General features: G+C 47.3%; 1 protein-coding gene across 1 annotated transcript; it reads right to left on the bottom strand.

Annotated features, from left to right (window-relative positions):
* Positions 1-21: 21 nt before the first annotated feature.
* On the bottom strand, positions 22-18,414 carry tecpr2 (tectonin beta-propeller repeat containing 2). The gene is made up of 27 exons (XM_061082571.1): positions 18,204-18,414; positions 15,399-15,508; positions 15,108-15,248; positions 14,889-15,017; positions 12,897-13,028; positions 12,421-12,578; positions 11,921-12,074; positions 11,516-11,668; positions 11,273-11,405; positions 9,845-10,056; positions 9,582-9,768; positions 9,276-9,489; positions 8,946-9,198; positions 8,343-8,582; positions 8,209-8,276; positions 8,017-8,132; positions 7,687-7,860; positions 6,678-6,858; positions 6,451-6,592; positions 6,146-6,371; positions 5,974-6,063; positions 5,808-5,905; positions 4,939-5,074; positions 3,855-4,003; positions 2,194-2,335; positions 1,957-2,106; positions 22-490 (listed from the first exon to the last, which is right to left on the bottom strand). Exons 2-27 carry the CDS (start codon positions 15,477-15,479, stop codon positions 339-341), a joined length of 4,011 nt encoding a protein of 1,336 aa, XP_060938554.1. The 5' UTR covers positions 15,480-15,508; positions 18,204-18,414; the 3' UTR covers positions 22-338.
* Positions 18,415-18,556: the final 142 nt, after the last annotated feature.

The raw sequence follows: 18,556 nt of genomic DNA, 5'->3' as shown, positions 1-18,556 counted from the left end.
ACCAGTCTGAACACGCTGAAGTGAAGTGTAGTGCAATGTCACTTTAATGTCATGAGTGAAAACAAGTTAAAACCAGTAGAACCCGAATAAGTAGATTTAGTCCCAGTGAATCCCTGTCCACCATCACCCCATCAGATATTAAAGGGTCTCCTGTTAAAACAAAAGAATACGTTTACATGTTATCCCAGAGGCCACCTGGGCTCTCTATAGTGCGACCATTTTATCTAGACTTGAAAGTTAAGGGAAATGATAATGGTGATGTGAGTGCGTTCCGCCAGGGGAATCCAGCTCAGGCAGACCAACATGAACCAGTAATGACATCATAGTGATGACAGAGTTCAGATTAGCTCCCATTCATCTTCAACGTCGTCGCCACTGAGGGCGGGGCCTGAGGAGGCGGGTTTACAGGGAGTCTGTGGGAGGAGCTTTGTCAGCCGACGGGACAAACCACCGACCAGAGTCACTGCCCACAACTCGTCCTCTGGAGTCACTGAAGAGAGAGATAGACGTGTTATCTGGGACAAGCTTGAGACATTGTAACCAGTCAAAACCATTCCAACAAGTGTAAACCCAGTCTAACCAGTGTAAACCCAGTGTAAACCCAGTCTAACCAGTGTAAACCCAGTGTAAACCCAGTCTAACCAGTGTAAACCCAGTCTAACCAGTGTAAACCCAGTGTAAACCCAGTCTAACCAGTGTAAACCCAGTCTAACCAGTGTAAACCCAGTCTAACCAGTGTAAACCCAGTGTAAACCCAGTCTAAACCCAGTCTAAACCCAGTGTAAACCCAGTCTAACCAGGGTAAACCCAGTCTAACCAGTGTAAACCCAGTGTAACCAGTGTAAACCCAATGTAAACCCAGTCTAACCAGTGTAAACCCAGTGCAAACCCAGTGTAAACCCAGTGTAAACCCAGTCTAACCAGTGTAAACCCAGTCTAACCAGTGTAAACCCAGTGTAAACCCAGTGTAAACCCAGTGTAAACCCAGTGTAAACCCAGTCTAACCAGTGTAAACCCAGTGTAAACCCAGTCTAACCAGTGTAAACCCAGTGTAAACCCAGTCTAACCAGTGTAAACCCAGTCGTACCAGTGTAAACCCAGTGTAAACCCAGTCTAACCAATACAAACCCAGTGTAACCATTATAACCAGTCTAAACCATTCCAACAAGTGTAAACCCAGTCTAACCAGTGTAAACCCAGTCTAACCAGTGTAAACCCAGTGTAAACCCAGTCTAACCAGTGTAAACCCAGTGTAAACCCAGTGTAAACCCAGTGTAAACCCAGTCTAAACCCAGTGTAAACCCAGTGTAAACCCAGTCTAACCAATACAAACCCAGTGTTACCATTATAACCAGTCTAAACCATTTCAACAAGTGTAAACCCAGTCTAACCAGTGTAACCCCAGTGTAAACCCAGTCTAACCAGTGTAAACCCAGTGTAAACCCAGTCTAACCAATACAAACCCAGTGTAAACCAAGTGTAACCATTATAACCAGTCTTAACCATTCCAGCCAGTATAAACCCAGTCTAACCAGTGTAAACCCAGTATAAACCCAGTCTAACCAGTGTAAACCCCGTATAAATCCAGTCTAACCAGTGTAAACCCAGTGTAAACCCAGACTAACCAATATAAACCCAGTGTAAACCCAGTGTAACCATTATAACCAGTATAAACTGTTCCAGCCAGTATAAACCCAGTCTAACCAGTGTAAACCCAGTATAAACCCAGTCTAACCAGTGTAAACCCAGTATAAATCCAGTCTAACCAGTGTAAACCCAGTGTAAACCCAGACTAACCAATACAAACCCAGTGTAAACCCAGTGTAACCATTATAACCAGTATAAACCATTCCAGCCAGTATAAATCCAGTCTAACCAGTGTAAACCCAGTATAAACCCAGTCTAAACAGTGTAACCAGTATAATCCCAGTCTAAAACAGTATAAACCCGTCTAACCAGTTAACCAGTTGGCGTTTCCAGGAATCTTCTTCCAGTAGTCTCCTGCAGGGTTCCGGTCAGAGACGCCGTAACGTCGAGCCAAATCTCCGTTTACACACCGAACCCAAACTGTCCGACAACTGAGGACCAGCTGACTCACTGCTAACCCTACACACACACACACACACACACACATTAATGTAACACACACAAACAAACAAGACAGACAGGTGCTGCAGACAGACAGGTGTGTACCTGGGACCAGCTCCCAGTCCGTCCCGACAGGCATCTCATCACTGAGTCCAGTTCTCACAAAGACGGTTCCTCTGTTGTCCACGGCCCAGAGGAGGCGGTCGTTAGGACTCGTCTGAACACTGAGCAGCTGCACTCCTATTGGCTGCAGAGACACGGTGATGAGGATCCAGTGTGTAACCTGTGGTTCTATGTGGATCCAGTGTGTTACCTGTACAGGTGGTTCTATGTGGATCCAGTGTGTAACCCGTGGTTCTATGTGGATCCAGTGTGTAACCCGTGGTTCTATGTAGATCCAGTGTGTTACCTGTGGCTCTATGTGGATCCAGTGTGTAACCCGTGGTTCTATGTGGATCCAGTGTGTAACCCGTGGTTCTATGTGGATCCAGTGTGTAACCCGTGGTTCTATGTGGATCCAGTGTGTTACCTGTACAGGTGGTTCTATGTGGATCCAGTGTGTAACCTGTGGCTCTATGTGGATCCAGTGTGTTACCTGTACAGGTGGTTCTATGTGGATCCAGTGTGTTACCTGTACAGGTGGTTCTATGTGGATCCAGTGTGTTACCTGTACAGGTGGTTCTATGTGGATCCAGTGTGTTACCTGTACAGGTGGTTCTAAGTGGATCCAGTGTGTTACCTGTACAGGTGGTTCTATGTGGATCCAGTGTGTTACCTGTAAATGTGGTTCTATGTGGATCCAGTGTGTTACCTGTACAGGTGGTTCTATGTGGATCCAGTGTGTTACCTGTACATGTGGTTCTATGTGGATCCAGTGTGTTACTTGTACAGGTGGTTCTATGTGGATCCAGTGTGTAACCTGTACAGGTGGTTCTATGTGGATCCAGTGTGTTACCTGTGGTGCTATGTGGATCCAGTGTGTTACCTGTACAGGTGGTTCTATGTGGATCCAGTGTGTTACCTGTACAGGTGGTTCTATGTGGATCCAGTGTGTTACCTGTGGTGCTATGTGGATCCAGTGTGTTACCTGTACAGGCGGTTCTAAGTGGATCCAGTGTGTAACCTGTACAGGTGGTTCTATGTTGATCCAGTGTGTTACCTGTACAGGTGGTTCTAAGTGGATCCAGTGTGTTACCTGTACAGGTGGTTCTATGTGGATCCAGTGTGTTACCTGTACAGGTGGTTCTATGTGGATCCAGTGTGCTACCTGTACAGGTGGTTCTGAGTGGATCCAGTGTGTTACCTGTACAGGTGGTTCTATGTGGATCCAGTGTGTTACCTGTACAGGTGGTTCTATGTGGATCCAGTGTGTAACCTGTACAGGTGGTTCTATGTGGATCCAGTGTGTTACCTGTACAGGTGGTTCTAAGTGGATCCAGTGTGTTACCTGTACAGGTGGTTCTATGTGGATCCAGTGTGTTACCTGTACAGGTGGTTCTATGTGGATCCAGTGTGTTACCTGTACAGGTGGTTCTATGTGGATCCAGTGTGCTACCTGTACAGGTGGCTCTGAGTGGATCCAGTGTGTTACCTGTACAGGTGGTTCTAAGTGGATCCAGTGTGTTACCTGTACAGGTGGTTCTATGTGGATCCAGTGTGTAACTTGTGGCTGTTTGTGGATCCAGTGTGTTACCTTTTACAGGTGGTTCTATGTGGATCCAGTGTGTTACCTGTACAGGTGGTTCTATGTGGATCCAGTGTGTTACCTGTACAGGTGGTTCTATGTGGATCCAGGCTGGCAGCATCATGCTGGGGTTCAGCGGTTGAGTTCCAACCCTGAAGTAAACGACTCCCAGGCTGTCAACGGCCCAGATGTTCTGAGTGCCGCAGCTCAGACTGACCAGACGAACGTTTCCTGTAACACACGGTGATAATTCAACTGAATCTCTCACAGCCTGCAAAACATTAAAACCTCCTCAAGGAACACCGGAGCAACCTTAAGAACCCTCAGAACCTCCTGAAGGGTCAAAGAAAGCTCCACATGTTTGACTTGATCTCCCTCAAGGCTCCTTGAACGTCCCAGGAACCATTCAGGTCCTGTTGGAAACACCTCAAGGTCAAATGGAACCTCATCGACAGTGGAACCGCCTAAAAGATGAATTAAACGATTAACTGTACAACTCCCCCTCAAAATAAATACTCATAGAAGGAGTCATATTTAGAGCTCATGTTAAAGACTGAGTCTCACACACAAACAAGTTCTACTCATTATTGTAAAACCTCCAGATCTGAGACAACTTCTCGACTCTTCTTCTAAACCATTAACTTTTACACCCTGAAACAGATGTTGATGACTAAACTAGCTTAGCTTGTGGAGCTAACGTGTTGCTACTGGTAGATACACATTGGTCCTGATCACAGACTCTGAGCTTGTAAACAGACATGTGGTCTGACATAGTGAGAAGGGCAGAGGCACTAAAAACAGATCTGACCTATTAGTCAGGTTACAGTATGACACACACACACACACACACACACACACACACACACACACACACACACACACACACACACACACACACACACACACACACACACACACACACACACACACACACACACACACACACACACACACACACACACACACCTATGAGTTACAAACCTGTTACACAACCTTCACTTGTCAGTGTGACACAGAAAAACAGCTGAGTGTGAGTGTGTTTATATATATGTGTGTGTATATGTGTGTGTATACATGTGTGTTTGTTTGTGTGTCTGTCTGTCTGTCTGTCTGTGTGTCTGTCTATCTGTGTGTGTCTGTGTGTCTGTGTGTGTGTCTGTGTATACCAAGCTGACTCAGGTCCAGTGCGGTCCAGTTCAGTCCGGTGGGACAGGACGGAGAAAGGGTACGAATTCTAACTCGACCATGAGTGTCCAAACCCCACAGAGCATCAGGACAGGCAGACAGGTGAGCCAGCTCCATCTGAGAACATCAGGCAAACAGCAGGAGAACATTAGGGGAACATCAGGCAAACATCAGGAGAACATCACAGGAACGTCAGGGGAACATCGAGGGAACATCAGGGGAACATCAGGAGAACATCAGGGGAACATCAGGGGAACATCAGGGGAACATCAGGGGAACATCAGGAGAACATCAGGGGAACATCAGGGGAACATCAGGAGAACATCAGGGAAACATCAGGAGAACATCAGGAGAACATAACAGGAACGTCAGGGGAACATCAGGGTAACATCACAGGAACGTCAGGGGAACATCGGGGGAACATCAGGAGAACATCAGGGGAACATCAGGAGAACATCAGGGGAACATCAGGGGAACATCAGGAGAACATCAGGGGAACATCAGGGGAACATCAGGAGAACATCAGGGAAACATCAGGAGAACATCAGGAGAACATAACAGGAACGTCAGGGGAACATCAGGGTAACATCACAGGAACGTCAGGGGAACATCGGGGGAACATCAGGAGAACATCAGGGGAACATCAGGAGAACATCAGGGGAACATCAGGGGAGAATCAGGAGAACATCAGGGAAACATCAGGGGAACATCAGGAGAACATCAGGAGAACATCAGGGGAACATCAGGGGAACATCAGGAGAACATCAGGGGAACATCAGGGGAACATCAGGAGAACATCACAGGAACGTCAGGGGAACATCAGGAGAGTCAACATGTTGTTTTTTTTTACCTCAGGTGAGAGAGGGACAGACGAGGGGCGGAGCTCTCCATCCTGATCCCAAACACAGAACAGATCCTTCCTGCTCTGAGCCAACCACAGCAGAGCACCTGGAACACAGGAGACCAGGGTCAGGTGGTGTCATGAGAGGGGGCGGAGACCCAGCTCCAGGTGTTACCTTGTCTGTGAGGAACCACTGAACACGTGATGAAGCTCCACCTGGTGGCCGACACGGTTCCTCTGGGAACGACGTTCTGCCAGAAGGTTCCTGAAGGAACCACACATATTGAGAAGCTGAGACCTCGAGTCTCTTGTGAACTGGACTGGACTCTGGTGTGAACTGGACTGACCTACGAGGCTGCCGCGGGCCAGGTGCAGCTGGTTCCGTCCTGACGCCACCCAGACTCCGCCCGCATTAGCGCTCACCAGGCTCGGCTGACACTGAGAGAACTGAGACAGAAAGGCCACCACCCGCTCCACCGGGGCCCGGGTTACCGTGGCAACACTCTGCGTCGCCTGCAGCAGCGTCTGGAACAGACTTCCCTGATCGAACACGACGTAGTCCGAAATACTGATCTGAAGGAGAGACGGACAGGAAGTGAGAGGATCAGGATGTGAGACGGACAGGATGTGATGGAGACCTGTCTGTCTCTACCTGCCACCAGTGGTCGTCGTCTCCCTGAGGTTTGGACGAACAGATTCCTGTCCTGAACCAGAGGCTGCCGCTGGCGTCCAGAGCCCAGGACGTCCCCCCGTCTCCCAGGGCAACGCACATCAGGTCCAGACCCTGAGCCTCACTGACACACACGCACATAGACAATAGTATTACAGTAGTGGTATTAAAGCAGTTGTATTGCAGTAGTACTACAGTAGCAGTATTACCTGACGGTGTCGTACTTCCAGCCGTCTCCCTCGCTGCAGTAGCTGTTCAGTCCTTCTCTGTAGAATAAAGCCTTGTGTTCGCTCAGAGCCCAGACCACGCCCCCTCTAACACACACCTGGCTGAACACACAGGGGGCGTCGACCTTCACAGAACGAGCACATGGACGCTCCACGCTCAGACCTGACAGACACACAACAGTTACTGTGGCAAAAACCCACAACAGCTCCTCCTTTAACACCACACATCCTGCTACAGGACGTCTGATGGGATTCAGTCTGGGTCTCCAAAGTGATCAAGAGGAAGTCCAAAGTGATCAAGAGGGATCCAGAGGAACCTCAGGAGGATCAAGAAGAAGCCCAGAGGGATCCACGGTGATCAAGAGGAAATTCAGAAGAGCCTGATGAAGTCTGGAAGGATCCAAAGGAAGTCAAGAAGGAACCATAGAAACTGAAGAAGGATCCAGAGAAAGTCCAGAAGGGTCTGAACCTTCCTCACATCAACACAGGAAACATCATGTTTTAACCTCCTCTTCTTTTTCTGCTGTGGTTTAAAAGCAGCAACCGGAAGAGCTGCTCCACCTGCTGGTCGTCAGCAGCAGAGCAAGAAACAAGTCATCTGACAGGTTTGATCCATTTTCAGAAAATGTCCCCTGCTGGTCACATAGTCACAGTACAGCTGTAGGAGACCCTAACCCTACTGGACAAATGAGCCGTTCATCTTGTCTTGTGTTTGTCTAAATGTCACTTGTCATCATTCTCAGCCAATAACAACTGTTTCAGAAACCAGCTCCTGTGACTGAATACGACTCTAAGTTCCCCCTGAATTAAAACAATAAAAGATTTTCTGACATGATTTCTTAGACCTAGATTTTAACTTGGGTTCAAACTGTGTGTGGATATTTTAATTGAGATTTTGATTTGTCTCTCTTCTCTTGTCTGTTTTCTGTTTCTTCAAAGTGTGATTCAATGACAGTCAGGGATCTCCTTAGTAAGTGAGACAGGTGGTTACCTGTCTGCAGGTAGAGGTCGCCGTTGGTCCTGATGATCCAGGCCGAGTCGTCACTCAGAGCCACAAACGCTGTTTGCTCCACAGCTTTGTACCAGTGACGTTTTCCTTTAACTGACACTTTAGCACAAGCAAACGCTGTCATGCTCTTCTGCTCCACCTTCCACAGCAGATTACCTGATGGAGTTACAACAATTAACCGTTAGCTCATGCTCCAAACACTCTGATGCTAACATGCAACATGATGGTGAAGCAGCAGTTTGACATCATTAACAACAGCTTCCTCACAAACTACTGTTTTCAACAGCTGAACAAAGGATGTCAGCAGTTCACCTGAAGGGGATAACGCCACCTGGTGGACGTTGTCTTCAAATCGCTGCCAGTTGAGCCCACTTTCAGGCAAAGTGCTGCAGAACAGTCCTCCTTTGAAGTCCAGACACCACACATACCTGAGACACACAGTGACCTTTGAGACAGCTGCTGAACTCTTGTGAGTCAGCAGTCACACCATGGTCCCCAGCTCACCTGTCTGTCACCTGCAGGGTCAGGATTCCACACCCTGGGCCTAAGTATCCCATCCAGCTTTCTGCCAACTGAAGAGATAAAGGTAAAAACATTAACTCCAGCTGTGAGACTTGTCAAGTCCAGATTTGTCTCACCTGGTCAGGTTTGTGTCGGTCTCTGTCCTGAGCGTCCTGGTCCGCCTGGCTGTCTCGACTCTTTTCCGTCTGAATGGACGAGCATGTGAGGACGTCTCCTCTGCTGCCGGCTGCAGGCTGCGTGTGACAGTAGATGTCTCCCTCTTCATCACTGGACAAACTGGGTTCTCTGTCCCGAGTGGACACAGTGGAGTAAAACATCTGGTCTGCCAGGCCAGCAGGGGGCACCAGCTTGCCCACCTGTACACAAACACGAAGGAAATACTATACTTTATGAAGGAGAGATTTACTTTGCATCGGGATTCACATTATTTACATTCATACATTCGTCCAAAACACACCCTAACAGGTCCAGCACTATAAGGACCAGACAGGTCCAGGACTATAAGGACCAGACAGGTCCAGGACTATGAGGACCAGACAGGTCCAGGACTATGAGGACCAGACAGGTCCAGCACTATAAGGACCAGACAGGTCCAGGACTATAAGGACCAGACAGGTCCAGGACTATGAGGACCAGACAGGTCCAGGACTATGAGGACCAGACAGGTCCAGGACTATGAGGACCAGACAGGTGTATCATTAAGTCCACATACAACACACCTCATTATCATCCTCATCCCCATCCTCCGCCTCTGGTCCAATCAGAGGGCTCAGATCACCATCATCTTGCTCGTCCATTGGCTGCTCCTCTTGTCCATCATCTTCATCAGCATTTTGCATATAGGAGAAGGTGCACTCCAGCAATAGATCAACATCTGGTGTTGGAGGGATGACCTCTGCTTCTGAGGCCTTTCCTGTGATCATCTGCTTCTCTGGACCCTGAAGGAAGAGGGATCCTGGAGGGACGAGCGAGCTGGGAGAAGAAAACAATAATGAGACAGATGGGTCAGAAGGAGACATCATGTTGTAGTCTGCCGGCTTTCAACTCACCAGGAATCGTCCTTCTCTCCGTCTTTTAAACCTCCATCTGAATGTACCCCTCCTTCCTCCTGTGAGTCCGGGTCCTGGTCCTGGTCCAGCCACATGAGGGAGGCTCGGTCGCTCAGAGGAGTTCCACTTCCTCCATCACTACAGCTGCTGTCTTGGACTACAAACATGGAGTCTGAGCAGCTGCTCTCAGAGAGACATCTCCCACTGCTACTGTCTAAGGACGGACAGCATGACATGTAGAAAAGTCAAGTATACAATCCATCTGTCTGTCCATCTGTCTGTTTGTCCTCTAGTCTTTTTTCTTACCTTGCCTTCTCTTTTTCTTCTTCACTCTTACAGCTTTCACCACCAGCTCCTGTTGCATCTCTTCCTGGCCCAAGGGGGCGCTGTAGCATCTGCCGCTGAGCTCACGGGAGCTCACGGGATGTGAGGAACTGCAACTGCGAGAGCCGGCAGTCAGCAAACAGGACTGAGGACAGAGCTGCTCCATCACCTGCACCAACACGGAGCCGTCAGTAACAAGGTCACACCATTACCAGAGAACCAGTCTACTGGATGGGGTCAGTTACCTCCAGCTGGTCCAGCTGCTCCTCTGCCTCCGTCACTTCCTCTTCCTCCTCTTTCTTCTCACCACGTGCCCCTCCCCCTCCCTCCTGTCTAGCCCCACCCTCTGTGATGATGGCCATTGTTCTGATTGGCTGAGCTGTTTCCACTGACCCGGTTTGTAGAAGGATGGTGGGTGTGGTCAAAGGTGAGGACGAACGGATGGAGAGCTCAGACACTGAAGAATTTCAGGTAAAAACGGGTAAAAAAAAACAAATGGTTACCCCCTCAGCAGTAGTAGTAGCAGTAGCAGTAGCAGTAGTAGTAGTAGCAGTAGTAGTAGTAGCAGTAGCAGTAGCAGTAGTAGCAGTAGTAGTAGTAGCAGTAGTAGTAGTAGCAGTAGCAGTAGCAGTAGTAGCAGTAGTAGTAGCAGTAGCAGTAGCAGCAGCAGTAGCAGTAGCAGTAGCAGTAGCAGTAGCAGTAGCAGTAGCAGTAGTAGCAGTAGTAGCAGTAGCAGTAGTAGTAGTAGTAGTAGTAGTAGTAGTAGCAGTAGTAGCAGTAGCAGTAGTAGCAGCAGTAGTAGCAGTAGCAGTAGTAGTAGTAGTAACATTAGTAGCAGTAGCAGTAGTAGTAGCAGTAGCAGCAGTAGCAGCAGTAGCAGTAGCAGCAGCAGCAGTAGTAGCAGTAGTAGTAGTAGCAGTAGTAGTAGTAGCAGTAGCAGTAGTAGCAGTAGCAGTAGTAGCAGTAGTAGTAGTAGCAGTAGTAGTAGCAGTAGTAGCAGCAGTAGCAGTAGCAGTAGTAGCAGTAGTAGTAGCAGTAGTAGCAGTAGTAGCAGCAGTAGCAGTAGCAGTAGCAGTAGTAGTAGTAGCAGTAGCAGCAGCAGTAGCAGTAGCAGTAGTAGCAGTAGCAGTAGTAGCAGTAGTAGCAGTAGCAGTAGTAGCAGTAGTAGTAGTAGCAGTAGTAGTAGCAGTAGTAGCAGCAGTAGCAGTAGCAGTAGTAGCAGTAGTAGTAGCAGTAGTAGCAGTAGTAGCAGCAGTAGCAGTAGCAGTAGCAGTAGTAGTAGTAGCAGTAGCAGCAGCAGTAGCAGTAGCAGTAGTAGCAGTAGTAGTAGTAGCAGTAGTAGTAGTAGCAGTAGCAGTAGTAGCAGTAGTAGCAGTAGCAGTAGTAGCAGTAGTAGTAGTAGCAGTAGTAGTAGCAGTAGTAGCAGCAGTAGCAGTAGCAGTAGTAGCAGTAGTAGCAGTAGTAGCAGCAGTAGCAGTAGCAGTAGCAGTAGTAGCAGTAGCAGCAGCAGTAGCAGTAGCAGTAGTAGCAGTAGCAGTAGCAGTAGTAGCAGTAGTAGTAGTAGTAGCAGTAGCAGTAGTAGCAGTAGTAGCAGTAGCAGTAGCAGTAGCAGTAGCAGTAGCAGTAGTAGTAGCAGTAGCAGCAGTAGCAGTAGCAGTAGCAGTATCACTCACAGCTGGAGGGCAGTCCCTCGGGGCTGTTGGACAAGCGGATGACGTCTCTGTCTCCTTTCAGGATGAAGATCTCATTCTCACAACACGACACTGATACGATGTCTCCACTGCTCTCCAAAGATCCGATGATCACCTGAACGCATCACAAATAAAACTGATCAGACATCAACACATCCTCAATCACTCATTGGCCCTGTACAGTATTTACATGTGATCAGAGTGAAGGAGTGGTGATGATCTAACCTCGCTGACACAGTCCACCACGTAGACGCTGTACTCGTTCCAGCTCAGGATCCAGTCCTTCCTGAGGAAGCAGCTGAGCATCCCCAGCTGTCTGTCCGCTGGACGATACGCTCCGACTGGGCCAGGGTGAGGAAACAACTGAAACTGAGGAATCTGACAGACAGAAGCGTGTGAGACAGACAGGAGAGAAAGAGAGAGACACGCAGACAACATTGAGACAGACAGACAGAAATGGACAGGATAGAGAGACAGATATCAGAGAGACAGGCAGGAGAGAGAGAGAGAGGGACAGACAGACACACAGAATGAATTGAACAATCACAGTATTTCTATATTTCATTCAACCACAGTAAATCATACATGTGCAGCTTCAACAGAACCAGTACACGTATGTTGTCAGTGTACCTGTGTGTTGAACAGAGGTCTGAGCTGTCGCGTGTCCTCCACCTGTCCCGTGATGTCACACCTCCACAGTCTGAGTCCCGGCCGAGCAGCAAACACCTGAAGGTCGCTCTGTTTACATAGAGCCGGCAGGAAGCAGGCGCCGAACCTGCCACTGCTGCAACCAATCAGACACACCCATGTCATCAAATAAACACATCAACACGCGTGTCAACACACCCATGTCATCAAATAAACACATCAACACGCGTGTCAGCACACCCGTGTCATCAAATAAACATATCAACACGCGTGTCAACACACACATGTCAACACGCTGTGCTCTCTTCTTCTGGATCTCAAGCTGGTTTTATTATATTTTGTGTGTTGTAGGACGTACGCGTAAGACATGAATGTTGTATGACCTACACAATGAATGATGTGTGACGTATGACGCAGTGTTGTATGACATACATGTTGTATGATATGCGTGTAGTACATTACATGTCAGCAGTGTGTTGTACCTCTTGCGGGGCTTGGAGCCCAGCTGCTGGACTTCCTGTGTCTGTGTACAGTAGAGCAGAGCTCTGTGCTGCGTGGACACCAGCAGCAGCTGCTGACTGTACGCCACCTGAACCACGCCGGAGGGCTCCTCCAGCAGCAGCACAGGTTTACACAGACCCTACACACACACACACATAAACATGTTATATATATATATAATAATGTGTATGTATATAATGTATATATCCAGGCGAGGTCATTTTAACTTATAATAAGTCAATTTTATGATGTCATTGTGAGCTCATTTGTACCTTATGATACCATCAATGATTGGTTAATCCAGATAAACAGTATGCTGTGTCTCTAATCATATTGGTTACAAAAGTAAGTGCGTCACTAGAATAGATGACGTCATAGTGATGTCATGATGACATCATTCCTCCCAGGTGACCATGTACAGTTTAGTGTGGACACTTGTGTGTTGAGGTGGCTTCACCTGGTCCAGGTCCAGAGCGGAGAAGACGACTCGTCCTTTATCATCTCCTGAGAACAGTTTCATCCCGTTAGTGCTCCAGGCCAGTGATGTCACTGAACCCTTGTGAAGCCCAACCACATCGAAACGCCTCAACTGCACACAGACAGGCAGAGAGAGAGACAGGTTACACCTGAACACAGAGAGAGACAGACTCTTGTATGCTACTGGGGATCTTTTAAAAACTGATATTTGTCCTCCAGTGCAAAACAAATAAACAAATGCTCAAACAGGCGTTTCAGTGTCGCAGCCATCGACCATCATCGGAACCAAGTTCCAAAAACACTGATGGTTTGTAAAACGCCCCATCAGCCTGGATTCATCGGGCAAACTGAGGAATCGGTTGACCCTTGACCCTTAGTGCACACAGATACCAGAGCTTTTAAAAATCAGCACGTTTGTAACCAAAGTGGGGGGGGCTGAGGTTGGGGTTTGTATGTGTAGGGTTTGCGGTGGTATGTGTGTAGGTATGTGTAGTGTAGTGTATGTGTAGGGTTTGTGTTGGTATGGTTGTAGGTATGTGTAGTGTAGTGTATGTGTAGGGTTTGTGTTGGTATGTGTGTAGGTATGTGTAGTGTAGTGTATGTGTAGGGTTTGTGTAGGTATGTGTAGTGTAGTGTATGTGTAGGGTTTGTGTTGGTATGTGTGTAGGTATGTGTAGTGTAGTGTATGTGTAGGGTTTGTGTTGGTATGTGTGTAGGTATGTGTAGTATAGTGTATGTGTAGGGTTTGTGTTGGTATGGTTGTAGGTATGTGTAGTGTAGTGTATGTGTAGGGTTTGTGTTGGTATGGTTGTAGGTATGTGTAGTGTAGTGTATGTGTAGGGTTTGTGTTGGTATGTGTGTAGGTATGTGTAGTATAGTGTATGTGTAGGGTTTGTGTTGGTATGGTTGTAGGTATGTGTAGTGTAGTGTATGTGTAGGGTTTGTGTTGGTATGGTTGTAGGTATGTGTAGTGTAGTGTATGTGTAGGGTTTGTGTTGGTATGGTTGTAGGTATGTGTAGTGTAGTGTATGTGTAGGGTTTGTGTTGGTATGGTTGTAGGTATGTGTAGTGTAGTGTATGTGTAGGGTTTGTGTTGGTATGGTTGTAGGTATGTGTAGTGTAGTGTATGTGTAGGGTTTGTGTTGGTATGGTTGTAGGTATGTGTAGTGTAGTGTATGTGTAGGGTTTGTGTTGGTATGGTTGTAGGTATGTGTAGTGTAGTGTATGTGTAGGGTTTGTGTTGGTATGGTTGTAGGTATGTGTAGTGTAGTGTATGTGTAGGGTTTGTGTTGGTATGGTTGTAGGTATGTGTAGTGTAGTGTATGTGTAGGGTTTGTGTTGGTATGGTTGTAGGTATGTGTAGTGTAGTGTACGTGTAGGGTTTGTGTTGGTATGGTTGTAGGTATGTGTAGTGTAGTGTATGTGTAGGGTTTGTGTTGGTATGGTTGTAGGTATGTGTAGTGTAGTGTATGTGTAGGGTTTGTGTTGGTATGGTTGTAGGTATGTGTAGTATAGTGTATGTGTAGGGTTTGTGTTGGTATGTGTGTAGGTATGTGTAGTGTAGTGTATGTGTAGGGTTTGTGTTGGTATGGTTGTAGGTATGTGTAGTGTAGTGTATGTGTAGGGTTTGTGTTGGTATGGTTGTAGGTATGTGTAGTGTAGTGTATGTGTAGGGTTTGTGTTGGTATGGTTGTAGGTATGTGTAGTGTAGTGTATGTGTAGGGTTTGTGTTGGTATGTGTGTAGGTATGTGTAGTGTAGTGTATGTGTAGGGTTTGTGTTGGTATGTGTGTAGGTATGTGTAGTGTATGTGTAGGGTTAGGGGGTTAGGGTTACCCTGACCCTAACCCCCTAACCCTACACATACAATAAACTGTGTGTGTGTGTGGACAAGAAGCTGAAACACAGGAAAGCGTTTGTTTGTGTCCACATCAGTGTGGGCGGGGCCTGGAACCACCTGTGGATCTTCTCACCTGTTTGTTGCGCCCAGGAAGAGGAGACACCAGCTGGAAGACTGACACCCGACCAGAAGCTGTTCCTACAGCAACCAGGTCGTCAAAACAGCTGAGCAGCTTTACAGCTGTGATGGCATCACACTTTCCCTGCAGCACACACATGAACACATCTTCAACACATGTCAAACACACACACTGGAGCTACTACAATAAGCACCACAGAAGAAAAGATCTGACCTCCAGACTGTACTTGTTCATGTGTGCGAGGCGGCGACAGTACAGGTACAACATGCCGATGCTGCTGCCCACCGCCAGGAAGTCACTGCTGCTGTCAACCGCCGTCAGGTAGACCAGCACAGACCGGAACCCCCGCTGCACCTGAGGAGGGAGGAAACCTTCATCATCATCATCATCCTCGCTCTCTCTCTCAGGATGTAGTGCACCTTATTGGCCTTGATGTTCAGGTTCTGTTCTGAAAGGTTGTGACCAGCTGGTCTGGGTTTGAGCCGGTCTGGACTGCTTCAGTACCTTGGCTGGGATGGCGTTCAGCAGGTGGTAGAGCGGGCAGAACTCCCTCAGGACGGACTGCGGGGTCAGCGGGGTCGCCATGAGTCTGCTGAGGTGGACTCACACTGGTCCTGAAAGTCAGGTCAAAACTCCAATTTAAAGCACATCAAATAACTGAAACCCAACATCAGTAGAACCTCAGTCTGCACCGAACCCTGACCCGACATTTTACTGTTCACTAACAGAACCAAATCTAAAGAGAACGTCATGTGGAGTGAAACAGGTCTGTAGTGAAGAGTGTGAACAGCTGACACCACAGTTCCCACAGAGAGGACGTGAGATCCAGGAGCTCTGCACCAGTTCAGCTTTTAAGATATAATGATGGGGGCGGCACCATGCAATGCATACATATTACTATTCTGTGGTGCTTATTCTGGATTATTCTCCTGATACAGACAGAGGGCGGAGCCAACCAGCGCAGACTTAACACCACTTCACGTTGTTAGGTTGATCACACAGGCACCGGGTTAGGGTTCACATGAGGGTTAGGGTTCACATGAGGGTTAGGGTTAGGGTTCACAAGAGGGTTAGGGTTCACATGAGGGTTAGGGTTCACATGAGGGTTAGGGTTCACATGAGGGTTAGGGTTTGGGTTTACATGAGGGTTAGGGTTAGGGTTCACATGAGGGTTAGGGTTCACATGAGGATTAGGGTTCACATGAGGGTTAGGGTTCACAAGAGGGTTAGGTTTAGGACTCACATGAGGGTTAGGGTTCACATGAGGGTTAGGGTTCACATGAGGGTTAGGGTTCACATGAGGGTTAGGGTTTGGGTTTACATGAGGGTTAGGATTCACATGAGGGTTAGGGTTCACATGAGGGTTAGGGTTCACATGAGGGTTAGGGTTCACATGAGGGTTAGGGTTCACATGAGGGTTAGGGTTCACATGAGGGTTAGGATCAGGATTCACAGGAGGGTTAGGATCAGGATTCACATGAGGGTTAGGGTTAACATGAGGGTTAGGATTCACATTAGGGTTAGGACTAGGGTTGCAAAGGGGCGGAAAGTTTCTGGTAAATTTCCCGAAACTTTCCGGAAACTTTCCATGGTAAGTTTAGCTCGGGAATTTTGGGAATTTTGAAAAAAAAAAAAAAAAATGCACAAATTAAACGCTGAGCAATAAAACCATCATTCAAAACTCTATTTTAAAGATGTATGGAACGTTGAGTTTCAACCCTCCACTGGTCATTCTTCCATCACATGCACAGATAACTCCCAGCATGCTTCACTCTACAGCAGGGCTACTGAGGCCTGCTGTAGAGTGCAGGACTAGTCAGGTAAGTTTCCATGATATTACTGGGAAAATATATTAGCATGCTGATTGAGGATTGTTCATCTGTTCATCTAGACTATTTCCATTCATTTATCCATCAATTGTAAAATATGTTTACAGACGATTCCAATTGTTTGTCTAACTATTTATATCTCTGGCATTGCATTAGTGTTTTTTTACAAACTTTTTTCTCATCTTATTCTACAGAACAATGCCACGTGCACTCTCTCATGTGTGGAGACATTTCACCTCATCCAATGTAGAAGGAAAGGCTGTGTACATTTGCAAATACTGTGCAAAGACCTATGTTAAGAATGACACAACGATGCAGAAGCATATAGTCAAGTGCCCAAAGTTTCCTCAGGGCTCAAATCAGCCTATGACACAACAAAATGTTTATATTTATGTCTGTATATGACAAGGTAAATACAGTTAGTATAAATTACCCACAACATTTCCAGTTTATTCCTGTTAATTCCCGTTAATTCCCGTATATTCCTGTTAATTCCCGTTAATTCCCATGGAAAGTTTCCAACTTTGAATATTCCCGGAATTTTGCAACCCTAGTTAGAACTCACATTAGGGTTAGGGTTCACATGAGGGATAGGGTTCAAATGAGGGTTAGGGTTAGGACTCACATTAGGGTTAGGGTTCACATGAGGGTTAGGGTTCACAAGAGGGTTAGGGTTAGGACTCACATTAGGGTTAGGGTTCACATGAGGGTTAGGGTTAGGGTTCACATGAGGGTTAGGGTTCAAATGAGGGTTAGGACTCACATTAGGGTTAGGGTTCACATGAGGGTTAGGGTTCACAAGAGGGTTAGGGTTAGGACTCACATTAGGGTTAGGGTTCACATGAGGGTTAGGGTTCACATGAGGGTTAGGGTTAGGGTTCACATGAGGGTTAGGGTTAGGGTTCACAAGAGGGTTAGGGTTAGGGTTCACATGAGGGTTAGGGTTAGGGTTCACAAGAGGGTTAGGGTTCACAGGAGGGTTAGGGTTAAGGTTCACATGAGGGTTAGGGTTAGGACTCACATGAGGATTAGGGTTAGGGTTCACATGAGGGTTAGGGTTCACATGAGGGTTAGGGTTCACATGAGGATCAGGGTTCACATGAGGGTTAGGGTTAGGGTTCACATGAGGATCAGGGTTCACATGAGGGTTAGGGTTCACATGAGGATCAGGGTTCACATGAGGATTAGGATTCACATGAGGGAGACATCTCTTGAGTCACAGCTGCCAAACAGCGTCACACACACACTGGAGATGAGCTGGATTAGCATCCTGCTAATGGAGTCTGGTGAGACGACGTCAGACGAAGACGTCTGCTCACGTTAACACGAGACTTCTGTAAACAGCTACGCTCACAAACAAACAAACAAACAAACAAACAACCCGACATCCTGCTGTTTACCGAGCTAGCTCCACTGACAGCACAGCTAGCATCCTGTGGGAGCAGCTCATGCTAACGCTAGCATCAGAAGCATCACTCACTGAGGCGGATTCCAGATGTTGCTGCAGGTGTTCCACAGCTGGATGTCAATCAGCTGACATGAGGCGGACAGATGCGGAGACACCGTCAACAAACTGCGCCGCTCACCGGCGACACGGAGAACTACACCTCCACCCCTGATTGATTTGATGTTTCCATGATTTTTTATTTTCTGATTCATCAATAAAAAAATAACTGACCGGAAGCGGAAACTCAGCGACTGCTGGTTAGAAAACGCGGAGTCTGGATTCTCCTTCCGTTTCCCTTGTTTTTATGTGACAACATTTGCATTAAAACATGTTATTTCCCAACACACGCTTTTATTTCTGGTCTAACAAACGTCATAATGTTTGAT

Source organism: Limanda limanda, chromosome 12 (assembly GCF_963576545.1).
Source record: "Limanda limanda chromosome 12, fLimLim1.1, whole genome shotgun sequence".
In the NCBI taxonomy this organism is placed as follows: domain Eukaryota; kingdom Metazoa; phylum Chordata; class Actinopteri; order Pleuronectiformes; family Pleuronectidae; genus Limanda; species Limanda limanda.
Note: the sequence above shows the minus strand (reverse complement) of the source record. Positions and strands in the feature narration are given on the sequence as shown.

Coding starts and splice junctions, on each gene's coding strand:
- tecpr2 (XM_061082571.1), bottom strand. CDS start 15,479: ATGGCGACCCCGCTGACCCCGCAGTCCGTCCTGAGGGAGTTCTGCCCG. Junction 11,669..11,920: donor GACCTCTGTTCAACACACAG/GTACACTGACAA, acceptor TCTGTCTGTCAG/ATTCCTCAGTTTCAGTTGTT. Junction 2,336..3,854: donor ACATAGAACCACCTGTACAG/GTAACACACTGG, acceptor GTGTCTCTGCAG/CCAATAGGAGTGCAGCTGCT.